General features: G+C 38.3%; 1 protein-coding gene across 2 annotated transcripts in view; it reads left to right on the top strand.

Moving 5' to 3' along the window:
• Positions 1-285: 285 nt before the first annotated feature.
• LOC131060781 (uncharacterized) overlaps positions 286-14,069 on the top strand; it is a 46,534-nt gene continuing 32,750 nt past the window's right edge. The window contains exon 1 of one of the 2 annotated variants that reach the window (XM_057994175.2): positions 286-1,164. In XM_057994175.2, the coding sequence (XP_057850158.1) occupies positions 877-1,164 (288 nt within the window). In that variant the 5' untranslated portion in view covers positions 286-876. The remainder of the gene's footprint in view (positions 1,165-14,069) is intronic. The other variant, XM_059213179.1, reaches the window with a different exon arrangement.

The following is a 14,069-nucleotide window of genomic DNA, read 5'->3' as shown; positions in this document are numbered from 1 at the left end:
TAACCACTTCCATAACTTAAAACTCTCTTTTAAATTAAAAAAAAGCTAAATATTTATTTGAGCGAAAATGAAATGTGTAAGGACAAAACATAAAAACTAAAATTCTAAAAATATAAACATAAAATTTTAAAAATGATTGGAATTTGGGCCAAGCATCTTAAACTAAATTTAAGACTGCCAATGCCATCTCGATCCAAAAAAATGAAATGCTATAAAAATGATTTGACCCAGATTCTGTAACTCAAAAAAAGATTTACTCGCGAGAGTACCTACCCACCTCGCACAAACAGGAAGGGCAAAGAGGATATCGAGGAATTTAATAGGATATCTCTTTTAACCTTTCACGTTCTAATCAACACTGATAAAGTTGGATTTTCATGGTCGGCATGGGATAAACATCCAAAATCAAAGCAATATAAAAAACATCGCACTATATTTTAAATAACTACGGGGGCAGACTCGGGAGCAAGTAAAATCTGTCTCCACCACCCTCCCTTGGATGGGAAGTCAAGAGATATTTCCATGTATTCATTTCATTTCCAATAAGTCCATAATTTTTAAAATTGCAGATACCCCAAAAGTCAAGCTAAATCCTGAATGGAAACTATTAAATGCCAATAATATTGTAGCTATCCAGATTCAGACAACAAATTCTAGAAAGAAAAATTCAAAGCAATATCAAATTAGTCGTCACTTACATGGGTTATTGAATTTGGTCGTATAGGATGGCTTCTAGGCACTCCGACTTGACTGTAAAAGGCAGTGGGAAACCGCTTGATGCAGAGGTGGTATTGTATGTTGTGATCAAAATCCTTGAAGAGTTTCTGCTTATTTGTACAGCAGTTGTGAATACGAGTGTCAATTAGTTAAGCGAGGATGGATAGGTCGACATGGACTCTGGTTTTGGTTAACCTGGCGGGAATAATGGAGAAGGCAGACGAGGCCTTGTTGCCTGGGGTGTACCGTGAGGTGGGGCTGGCATTACATACATCTCCAACAGGGCTTGGCTCTCTCACTCTATTGAGATCATTGACCCAGGCCGCTTGTTTTCCTGTGGCGGCATATCTTGCGGTTCATCACAACAGAGCCCATGTGATTGCTTTGGGGGCATTCTTGTGGGCATTTGCTACATTTCTGGTTGGGATATCCACTACTTTTCTTCAGGTACACATTAATAATTGCATCTTTCTGATTGACTGATTGATTTTTTTGAGGATTAGTAGTAAAATTCCAGCTGATCTACTGGTTGCTTGGTATGCGTTATTGATTCTAATAGGTAATTATCCAAATAGGCTAGATTGAATGGTTATTTTTGTCAATAGTTGTGCGTACTAGGAACTGTGTTGAAATATGGGGGAACGCAAGACTGCAGCAGATTTTACATCACAGGGCAAATTTCTTTTTCTTTTTCCTTTTTTTTTAAATTTTAATATGTAGTAAATGGAGAACAGAATATCAGGTGGAAAGCATATATAAATTGTTTTAAATATATAATGATCGTAGATCTATTGGCAAGGTTTGTTTTACAGGACGAAACCCACTAAGGTTAAACTTTGAGCAATATATAAGGTAAAGTCTGATGTTTGTTTGTTCCTAGAAGAGGTTGTCATATGACGGCCAGGTGTGTTGGCTTGGCTGTGATGTGATCTTTCTAATCTTACTCTACCTTATTCAGCACAGAGATGTTGATTATTGCAGTTACAACCTGGTGCACGAATTCCTAATCAAGACCATCAAAAAGAAGCTGGAGCATTTATTTTAAAACTGGACAACCCATACGGACAATCATGAAACCACAGATAAGTCCTACGGATTAATCTGGTCTGATCTGATCTCAGATGTGTTTGCATCAACGTAGCAATACATGGCCATAGATGGGGAAATAATATACTGCACTTTTATGCCCCTGAAAAGCACCCATCTCATCCACTGAGGCATACACAGTTTTCCTGCTAAGCGTTGCTCTTTAGTTATGTTGTCTGGCGGATCTGTTTCTAAATAACTTCGAAAAGAGGAGGGAAAAAAGGTGCTATTTAGTACAGTCATTGAAGTATTTATAACGGAGAACTCCTTTTCCACACTGAGAGGCATACATATCTTTATGCGGGCTACTTTTACCTCATGCACATGTGTGCCAAATATAGAAACTTGACAGCGTATAAATAAAAACTAAAGCACAGCTAATCTGAACACCAGGACTATAAAACTCTTTTATTCAGTCTGATGTTGAGGTGAAATTATCTGCTGCCAGAGTTTTTTCCAAAAACATTTCTACGTAACACAAAGTTGTCTTTTTGAGAACATTTATTGCAGCATCAACTACCATCTGTGCAGTCTCAGTTACCTCAAGGCTAGGGCTGTGGCCTTCAATACATCAAAGAAGCTCGTGCATTTATTCTTACATACAGGGCAACCTCTTAGATATATCTGGATGTTTCTTTCATGGTCTCACACATGAGCACGTGTCTTGCTGAGGAGGTGAGAATATAGAAGGGATATGCCCCACTTAATAGAAACACACTTCATATGCAAAGTTTCCAGCTTTTGTTCCAAAGTTACTGCGAAACTATGTCACATTGACACTTTAATGTCAAAAATAGTATTGTATGACTGTGAAGCTTGGGGTTGGTTCTGGACTTTCAAGCACGAGTTGAGCTTGTTGAGAGAGTTCTCATTTCATTGTTATCCAAAACTATATGTGTCAAATGGACAGTCCTACAAGCAATTACCTTAGGTGGGTTTGGAGTTTTGTTCCATTTTTATTTCCAAAATATTCCATTCGGTGATGCTACTTCATAGACTCAGATGTTTTGCAACTGGTGGATAGGATAGGTATAATGTCAAAGCTCTCCAATCATTCATGAATCAATTAGATCAAAGAAATCAAAGTAATTGGAATGCACTATGTGTGCCCATACTACAAAGTGCAGGCCTAGGCATCGACCAACTTGCTTCTGCCACCTTCTCCATCAATGGCCCACACACGTCAAAGAGGGATATCCATGGAGGGATCCGAGATGAAATATATATGGAATGTATAAATAATTTACTCCAAGTTGGTAAAAAACGTTAACCATTGCCTATGAAAATTCATCACTATCACTTTATAACTCCTAAATGTATCAGCCTTTTATTTGGGTTGAGGTTTCTTTTTGTCCAGTTATGTTTGTTCTTACAAGCTTCATGTGGTTGTTGACTGCTATATACCCTGGCGCAAGTATATCTGTAAAGTATGCAATAGAAAATCATAATCAGAAGAGCTCTTCATCCTCAGATACCCAGTCTACCAAGACATCCTGGGCAGAGATTATCTCTTCTGTAGAGTCACATGACCCATTACTGTCTGCCATCCACCATGAAGATCAGAAATGTTTGGTTTATTTTATCAGGCATACAATTCAACACAGAATAAATCTCTTTGCAACAAGCCTTATGGGTGGCCCTCATATCCAGTTGATGACATCTTTATTGCGGACAGTTCATTAGTGACAGGGTTGAGGTTTCTTTTTGTCCAATTATGTTTGTTCTCACAAGCTTCATGTGGTTGTTGACTGCTGTATACCCTGGCGCAAGTATATCTGTAAAGTATGCAATAGAAAATCATAATCAGAAGAGCTCTTCATCCTCAGATACCCAGTCTACCAAGACATCGTGGGCAGAGATTATCTCTTCTGTAGAGTCACATGACCCATTACTGTCTGCCATCCACCATGAAGATCAGAAATGTTTGGTTTATTTTATCAGGCATACAATTCAACACAGAATAAACCTCTTTGCAACAAGCCTTATGGGTGGTCCTCATATCCAGTTCATGACATCTTTATTGCGGACAGTTCATTAGTGACAGGGTCATAAACGAGTCTGCAATTCTACCTGGCAATCATGCTCTGTCTATTACTGTGCTGGTACTCAACACTGCAGCTGTGGAATCCTAGAGAATGCACAAAAGACCTAAGCTTGGGAATGTATTTTGACGGGGTACAAGGGTCAAAACTCATGATCAGACCACAGGTTGTTATTGACCAACTGACAGGAGTGGTTAACTCCTCTAAACTTTAGGCTTTGTGAGACCTAGGAGGGTGTTCCTAGAGGTCGTCAACAAGACAATTAAAGAGAAGTAATAACAATACAATTATGTCTTCAACAACCATACTTTGTGTATGTTAACTCCAACTATCTGTCACTAAGCATTCAAGCATATTGATTGCCGGCGACAAGACCTACAAGACCTCTATTAAGCAAATGGTACAACAGGTTGCACATGTAACTAATGATGGAAAATAATTGTATCCCTTATGATGTCTCCCCTTATCTTGCTCACGACATATGCAATTTGGAATCCACATAATTAGAATCCTCTGATTGTTTTCTGGTTTGAGTTCTCTGAAGATTTGGACAAAGAGTATAATTCTGAGTCATGCAAATGGGCAGGAGCTAATCTGCTTCTAAACTAAAAAGAGGAACAAGAGAGAGAGATGATTGAAATGAAGGATCAGCCATTTCACCAGTCTAGATCGGTGCCTATTCATTGGAAAACAAAATCAAATTTTGCAAGAGAAAAGGGATGCTTGCTTAAATCAACAATTAGAACTAGAAATGTGTAATGTCCCCTAATGGGATATTCCTATATTTTTGCCCAAGCACCTTGTAAATGCACAGGTCTGCCCTGCTGCCTATACTCAGATATATGTGTCTATCAGAATCTTTCTATTCCATCAGGTCTGATTCTCTGGTTATTGATTTAATGTTTCCTCTTCTTTTCCTTCGATGCCTGCTTGATTATTGATTGCAGATTTGTATTTGTGTTCTGACCTATTTGATAATGTTCATATTATTCTTGCAAATTTTCTTATAATTCTGATTTAGGTCTGCTCCTAAATCTGCTTTTAATGCTTCAGATATTTCATTCTATTCCATGGATCCTTCCTTTCTCAAATGAAAACTTCTCCCTTTTATATCTTCTAATGCGAGGGAGAGTCACACCTCTTCATAATGGTCACAACCTTTCACAATTACCACCATTCGAAAGAGTCACAACCTTTCATCATTGCTGACCCTTTGAAAGAGTCACTTCCTTATCTTTTTCCCATAAATGCTTCTTTAATTCCTTTGCTCCCTTCTTTCTTCCTTATCCCCTTTTTTCCCCAAATGGAGTTCTCTTCTCTCCCTTTTATATCTCATGTTTGAGGGAGTCACAACTTTTCATTTCATGCCTTTTGACCATTCATTAAACTTAACTAAATTTTAATTATATTAAATTTTATTTTTGTTCTTTTATATTTTAATTTATTATTATTATTATTTCTTAATAAATCCTATTTCAACAAGGGGACATTACAAAATGCACGCATGTACAAACAATAGATTCAAGAGACAGTTACACAAAGTGATCTACTTCAAATATTTATTTCTATGTCTAGTAAAAGTTGTCCCGTTTGCATTAAGGTAAAGAACATTACAAAGCCCTTTGCAATGGTTTTACACATGAACTAATCCTTAATAGTTAAGAAGACAAATCAGCAAATCTGATTTGAGAGACTTTGTGTCGCATACTCACAAGATCACCTGAAACAACTCAGCTAGCCATGGAGACATTCAAACTATGGTTAAGCTTTTGCTTTATCATAGCTTCCTGCTGGGTTAGGGAGAGAGAAAGAAATAATAAAGGGAAGGATGGACGAACAAACGAATGGAGGGAAGAAATAAAGAAAGGAAAGGAGGGAGGGAAGGAGGGGAGGTGTTGGATGAGGGGAGAATGTAGGAAGGGAGGGAGGAAGGAAGGAGGGGAGGAGTGAGCAAGGGAAGGGAGAGAGGATGGAGGGAAGGAAAGAAGGGAGGGATGGAAGAAAGGGTGAAGGTAGGGAGGAACAAAGGGAAGGCAGGAAGATGAAGGGAAGGGAAAGAGGGAGGGAGGGAGGGAGAAGGGAGGAGGGGAGGGAGTGAGGGAGGAAGGAAATGTCCACAAGTGACTAAATAGTGTCAATGGGATTCAACAAGTACATCGAATTATAATAGCATGTGGGGGCCTGAAAACGATGCTTCAAAGGCTACACTATAGAATTAACTAGAGTACAAAAATTTAACAACTTGGGTTAATCTTGGAAGGTGTACTGAATTCTTCATTGTTGATGTAACAACCAAGATCAACAATCTGCAAAACCAAGTAACCTTCACAAACAAGAGAGAAGCAACACAAAGAGATGCTATTCCACTCAATATCAAACTACAATATGAATGAAATGATCTAAATGATTGATATGTGAAATATGACTACATGACAAACACCTTGATTAAATAGGCAAGGTGTGATGAGGTATGAGAAACTACCCTAGAACAAATATTAAATACTAAGTGACAAAAAAGTTAATCATGAGACATGGCCCCATTATAAGGAACTTCTAGAATGCCACCTAGGATTAAGTAAACTTAAGTCATGTGAATGGGTTCTCATAATTAACTAGTTACGAACAAAACCACATTCACACTAACATTCATTGGAGACGAGAAATCCTAATCAATTCTTGATCACTAGGATCTTTTCATGACTAACATGGATTCTGGAACTCTTGTTAGGGCTAAACTTTTGTTGACTAGTGATGTTAGTAATTATGTACTATGATCAATGATGGCTTTAAAATATTGAAAACATGAAAAGTAAAGGTGTATGCCTAACAACTTTCCCCTATTTTTTGGGGCCTAAGCCAACAACTGCTACGAGGATTGGGTACTATCATGAAAAGGTAAGTGACATGTTAGATTTATGTGTAGTCTCCTACCACAGTCTATTGACACTTGTGATGTCTTATGCATTTTAATATTTCAACTAGAATAGGGGTATGCCAATGAAAGATTCATGATCCACAACTTTTTTATGTGTGATCTGGTTTTGGAGTTTTGCTTGTTGAGAATTTGTTTTTTTTCTTTCTTATGATTTGATATCGTTTTTCTTTATCCAATTTCATGCTTCTGAATTTTGAAAAGTTTTCTATTGAGTTTGAACAATTGTTTCCTTACCCAATGAATATTGCTCCCATTTCTTAGTGACTTGTATAAATGCATACCTATGCTTGTGCCAATCCCTTAGTCTTGGAAGATACATTAAAATGATATTAGTGTGGGGTGTTGATGTGACCTTTTCCACACATCGCCCCATTGCAAATGGGGACCCTCCCTTTTTCTTGCTTTCTAGGGTTTTTGTCAGAGCCTTGTGACCTTCCGACATCAATATTGCCGAGATTGTTAGTTTTGAATGGCCTGAGTTTTGAACATTATGAGTTAGTGTGTGCAAGCCATAGTTAGAACAGAGTCTAGACATTGTCAAAGTGCCTAGAAAGGCCAAAGGACGAAGAACGCAATTGATTTGAACGAATTCAGACAACTTTCTATTTTTGGAAAGTTCGCTTTTTTGCTTTTTCCTATTTTTTAGGAAGTTTCATTTTTGGCATTTTTAGCTCTATCCCTAGAATGGCTATTTCTAGAAAGTTTTCCCTATTTTTTAGGGATGTCTGCTTTTTGCTTTTTCGGAGTGGGGGCCTAGGGTTTGCACTGGTACCATTGACTTGCATCAATCGCAATCAACAATTTTCAAGTTTTGACCCAAAAAGCTAAAGTTCCTACATATTAGGGGTCATGGTGCTTGGGATGGGTTACTTGAGTATGGATGGCTAAAATTGAAGAAGGTATCAAATTTTGAAGTTTTCCAAGTATTTCTCTAAGTCTGGCTAATCATGTTTGGTGTCGAATGTTATGTCAGGAACTGCCAAAAGTCCGCCCCATGATGGAGAGGGAGATTCACAAAGTCCGCTATGTAGGAGAGATGGAAAAAGTCCGCCCAAGGTGCAAGTGCAATGGTACCTCAAGCTTCACAAAGTCTGCCCTACTTTTGATAGCATTGGAGCATGAGTGATAAAGTCTGCTCTACTCTTGATAGCATTGGAGCATGAGTGATAAAGTCCGCCCAAGGTGATAAGTCAAGTGGCATGAACTCAGCAAAGTCCGCCCAAGGGTATGAAGATGGTGCCTAAGTCAAGTGAAGTCCGCCCTTGATCAACATGAATGGTGCCCAAGTCAGACAAACTCCGCCCTCAAGAAATGAGCCATAAAGATGATGAAGTCTGCCCAAGAGAATAATCAAGGTGCACATCCATCACCAAGTCCGCCTAGAACACATTGAATGGTGCATCAAATCAGTGAAGTCCGCCCATTCTGCAAGGTAATGTGGTGCATGAAATCTGTAAAGTCCGCCCTGCTGCAAGTAAAGTTCACAATAATCAAACAAAGTCCGCCCTATGGTTAAGACCTCAAGCATAAGAAGATGGTGCCTAACTCTCAAAAAGTCCGCCCTACATCAACATTTGATGGTTCCCAACTCTCAAAAAGTCCACCCTCCAAAGGATCATACATCAAACAAAGTCCGCCTTGCTGGTTAGACCTCAAGACCCCTCCACGATGGCAAGATGAGATTGAAAGTTGATAAATTGATCAAACAAGACTAAGATAGGGGTTAGAATGATAAAATTTGAAGGTGAAATAATTAATTTGGAGGTGAGGTGGGTTATGACCTTAAAAAAAAGTCCGCCCTATCATGAAGAAGGAAGTGAGAAAGTCCGCCCTACCTTTGGTTGAAGAGGAACAAGTCAAGGAAAGTCCGCCCTAAGGTGAAGGTGGAGAATGGAGCCTGACGAGGAGCTAATGAGAAAGAGCGAGGAGAATTAGCGAGGGCCGGCAAACGCCCTAAAATTCTATGCGGGACTAATTTCTTATTAGTGATAAAGCTAATGCAATATCAACTACTATGCTCCGGATATCAATTAGTTTGCTCGCTCCTTCATTGTCAGTTGGATTGGCCTTGTCCATCCTTCGCCCCCTCTTTGGCCTTCCCGATCGAGGAGTAATGCCACCGCTGCTTCACCCCCGGTTGGGGGTTCATTTAGCTACACCGATAGGGCTGGATAAACAATCTCCGGAAGTAAGTAAGGAAGGATGGAAGGAAGGGAGTTCAAAAAAGTCAAATTAGTAAGGTAGTTCCGGCCATCCAGTTAGGCCCGATGGAACCCCCTGAGTTATCACTTGATAAAGGTTATGGCTCCCCGGGGGTGTTATCCATCCTTCACCCTCGGTAGACTGCATCACCCCCTGGTGAGTGGTGCATAGAATCACATAAAGTCCGCCCTCCTACAAAAGACCAAATACATAAGATGAATGAAGTCCGCCTTGGGATGTATGTGCTGCACAAAACTCCACAAAGTCCGCCTTCCTACTTGGGAAAGAAACTCACAAAGTCCGCCTTCCTACTTGGGAAAGAAACTCACAAAGTCCGCCCTTGATTGGATATGAAGCAAGAAAATGGTGCACAAACTTAATTAAGTCCGCCCTGCTCATTGGGAACACAATTGCTGAAGTCCGCCCAAGCTCAGAAATAGTGAGGAAAGAATCACATGAAGTCCGCTGGGCAAGAGGAAAGAATCACATGAAGTCCGCCCAGCTATCAAATATTGAAGTTCGAACGAAGAATTAATTTTAGAAAGTTCCAAAATTTGGAAAGACAAAGGGAAAGCATTTTTAGAAAGTTTTCAAATTGGAAGAAATTGAAGATTGAGGAAACTTTCTCAAGGAATTGAACTCAGACTAGAAACAAAATCAGAACTTTCCCCAAGTGACTGAGTTCAATTGAAATGGATGTAGAATCTTTCTCTTGCACTTTGAAGTAGAAACAAAATTCAAGAGGATCTTCTTTGTTTCTAAATGAAGAATTCAAACTCTATACAAATACTTCATTCATTTATTTCTTTCATTTCAACAGTTCGAGTTTGGAGAGCAAGATACTTGAAGAGAAGATTATTTCAGAGCTTCAGGAACAGTTCAAGGATTTTTCTAAGGCATTTACAAGAGGGAGAAGTGAAGATTTTCACACCAAGCATCCTTTCTACTCATTTCTTGTCTAGATTTTGAAGGTGACAGGGGTATTCAAGGCAGATTGGTTAAGTTTTTCAATCTGGTTTTCAAATTTTGATGAAGTTTTCATGGAAAATGGAGCTGGTTTTCACAATTTAGTTTATTTTCAGACATTTCCCTATATCCAAATCTGATTTTGACATTCATTTCATGAATTTTGGGACTGAGTAGTTCATTTTTTAGAGCAATCAAAGACAAATTTCACTCCCAAACCTTCAAGTCAGATTGAGTTTTCAAGGGTTTCTAAAATTTCTGAGTGTTCGCAGCCTTTTGAAAGCTAAAAGTTTTGAAGAAGTGGAGAATCAGAGCACACTTTGCCATCAAACCTTCAAAGTTTATGCTCAAAATGAGGATTCTAATTTATTTTCTTTTGGTTTTGTAGGTTTTGGATGATGGCTGAACGCGATGAGTGTCTGAAAAGATGAACTTTAGATCACATCAATTCATATTTGTAAGGAGCTATCCAGAGCTTTTTACCCTCCTGCGCAACATAAATTGGCAGTTGAAGGCGAGATCATCGTAGAAAACACGAATGGAGTTTCGAGCCAAATTCAGAATTGAAGACAAGTCCACAAGCAAGGTTCGTCCAAGCATAAAGATGGCCAAAATTTGGCTGTATGGGAAGAGCTATTATGATGAAGGCCCAGAGGAATTCTTCTCCGAATTCAAGGCACTTGAAAGAATCTCAAGGCATCAAGAAAGAAAAGTTCTCAGACTTGGTGAAGATATGGAAAAGTTAAATAAATTTCCAACTTCTTGAACGATTTCATCTCCTGAAGAAATTTTAAAGACAAGCTCCCAATCAGAATCAGATGGTGACAAGAAGAATCGAATTTCCATACTTAGACAATTTCTTCACACAAATTGGAGAATTCAGAAAAGACATCCCACACGTTGAGGTGGCGCCTTGTCATCTTCCAACCAATCAGATTGTTCCAAGTTAGCATGTCCAGGTTCAATGAACCTGACTTATCCAGAAGCTTCTAGAAGGGCACACTTCACAATGCAACAACCTTCTATTTTCATTGTTGGTTCATATTTAGCAAGAAGGACAAGTGTCCCCAAATGTAATTTTCTCATTGGTCGAGGGGTAGTTAGTTTTGGGAAACCCTAATTAGGGTTTTATCTTTCAATCTGGGCCCTTGATCATTGTTTGATCTCGGCCGTTCATTGTTTTTCTGGAAAACTATATAAGGCTACCTCCTCTCATTTGGAGGGTGTGTGAGGTTTTTGATATATTGTTGCGTGAAGGTCATTTTTCAAATAATACATTGCATGTGTGCTTTCTCTTAAGGCTTTGTAATCTCTGTTATTTGAGTGATTATCATGGTTTCAATTTCCTCAACACATTAGTTAGAAGTTAATTTAGATTTGCTTTCAAAGTTGTTAGAGTTGAATGAAGGATTTGATAAGTATTAATTAACGGTGTATTTCTGCTCATACTTTTGGTGAATGGATGATTTCCATTTCACTGTGCAAAGTTAGTTTGAGCCTATCCCCTGTGTATGCCAAAACTTCGATCATAAGCACAACCCATTGAAGATTGCACCCGCTTTGTGTAGTTGTCCTTAGTGTGGTGAAGCAAAGTGTGGTTTCCCGAGAACACCCAGTTAATACCGTCTCCAAAATTTGTAGGTTTAGATCAACTTTCTTAACCCTATCCCCTTTTCCCGTTTTTCAAAGTCTAAATCCCAAAAAATCCAAAAAAAGTGAGAGCCTGAAATTGACAAATTTATCTAAGTCCAGAAGCTTGAAAGACATTTGTAAACGTAAGCCCCCCTTGAGATTTTCAGCATACACTACCCAAGTAGCTATCCCACTAAAGTCGCTTGTTCGCACATATAGACCTTGGAATCACCATATGATAAGTGGTGATTTTTCAGGAGAGGATAGAATACCTTTGGGTATCTTATTCTAATGTTTGTTAGATGATAAAACAGACACCAACAGGTACCTCCTTGCAATAAAACTGCCCCAATGGCATACTCGCATTTGTCTCCACTTTGCTACAACTCAAAAAGAGCAATACTGGTGCATGGTTGATTTTATACTTAAATTAGTCAAAAGCACTATTATGTTTCTTACCTTGGTGAAAACTGTTACCTCTTATTATAAATTTGCAACTATTGTGGAGAATGAGGGAATGGATTTCCTCACATACTAAACTGCACCAATGAAGCTCCTCGTTTTTATAGCACTTTTAGGCATGGGAAAGTTAGTAATAGCCTCAGTTTTTGTTGGATCAACTATTAATTCTCTTCCTTCTAGATGCTCAAAATAGACTAGTGATTGCATTGCAAACTTACACTTCTTCATATTGCACAAAATTTGTTTTTTACTTTGACACTTGCAAGAGTTGCTATAAATGACTTAGGCTATCTTACTTTCTTTTTATTCCACCATTTTGTTGAAATCTTTGATTCATAAAGTTGAAGTTGCTTTTTGGAGTTTTTGTAATTACTATACAAACAAATAGAAACGATTAATCACAACATCCAAAGATTAATTTTGCTTAGATACCAATATGATTTGTGTCATGTGTTTGCCATCTTCAGCACAAGCTTGATGACCTTCCCAAGCACATAATTTAACTTGATGCAATCAAGGGTAGGGAGCCGAATGAGGGGCATCCTTTTCCTTGCAGTAAGACCTTACGGCGTTTCACCAAGACACTTATAATGGGTTTGCAAGCCTGATTACAAATTAACTTACAAAACTAGATTAAGCACTTATATATAGACAATGAAAAACCCTAAAACTAGTCATTCAAGCATAACCATATTAAGCCAAAACTTGCTTTAAACGAGAATTCCCAAACTAATATCATTGATACATAATAGGTTTTTAACACTTTATTAGCCCCTATTAGACTGATGTCAAAATAAATAATGTAACTTAAATTAAGTCCTCTCCCTTTGCTTATTTTGGGTCTCACAAGTAAAGCCATTGTAAGCAAATTCGCTAGATTTGCATTTCATAGTTAAAACAACATTAGATCCTATTTCTGGAAAAATATTGGAGACATACAAAGATCTAGTAAACCTAAACTTAAAATGGAGACATACACTAGCTCCAAAGGCAAAAGTAGACACCGTAAACTAGCAATTATCAGTTCAATTTGAATCACACTTCATCCTTGAACTCCCAACCTGCAAACAAACTCTTGGGGCCTTTCCCCACTTTCGACCTGCAGGAAGACCATAGGGAATATAACTAAAATGAGCTCCCTTCATCTTCTTTTATATTTTCTCCAAATATCACACTTAGCTAGAAGGTTCTAGTCCAACCTTTCAACAAGTCAACTCCCAAATGCTTCTCTCTTCGTATGTGGTGCCATTCTTCCAAGGCGGTCAAGGAATCAAGTCAAGGAGTCAACTTGTTATTTCTCTTAAATATGTGACATTGTTCAACTAGGATTAACTGCAAGTCAATAAGTCAAGTGTAACTTCTAGCCATTCAACACAATCAACACATGGCATACAATATCCTCTCCTCTAGGTAACTCCTCTACACATGAATGCTTTAAGTAGTGTCAAAGGCATAAAAATGAAGGCACAAGATGCAAATTGAATAAAGAACATGCAAGTGGCCTACCACCCTAAGAACCCTTTTGAGAAATTGTGAACTTTCAACTTCCATAGAGTTTCATGAGCAAGTGAACAAATGGCAAATAGGCCCTCCTAAGAGTTCAACCAAAGTTGAACATTCAAATGAGAGGAAAAAAAATGAAGAGAGGAGATTACTTATAGAGAACAACTTAGAGCTGATGGGTAACACCACCTATTTTGGACATATAAAAATGAAGGCACAAGATGCAAATTGAATGAAGAACATGCAAGTGGCCTACCACCCTAAGAACCCTTTTGAGAAATTGTGAACTTTCAACTTCCATAGAGTTTCATGAGCAAGTGAACAAATGACAAATAGGCTCTCCTAAGAGTTCAACCAACGTTGAACATTCAAATGAGAGGAAAAAAATTGAAGAGAGGAGATTGCTTATAACACCTATCAACATAGGGTTGGAGCACAACTTAGAGCTGAGGGGTAATACCACCCATTTTGGACATATAAAGATCTAGTAAAACCTAAACTTATAGTTCCAAAGGCAAAAGTAG

This window comes from Cryptomeria japonica, chromosome 10 (assembly GCF_030272615.1).
Source record: "Cryptomeria japonica chromosome 10, Sugi_1.0, whole genome shotgun sequence".
NCBI classification, from domain to species: Eukaryota; Viridiplantae; Streptophyta; class Pinopsida; order Cupressales; family Cupressaceae; genus Cryptomeria; species Cryptomeria japonica.
The sequence above is the reverse complement of the archived record's forward strand: the minus strand, read 5'-3'. Positions and strand labels throughout refer to the sequence as shown.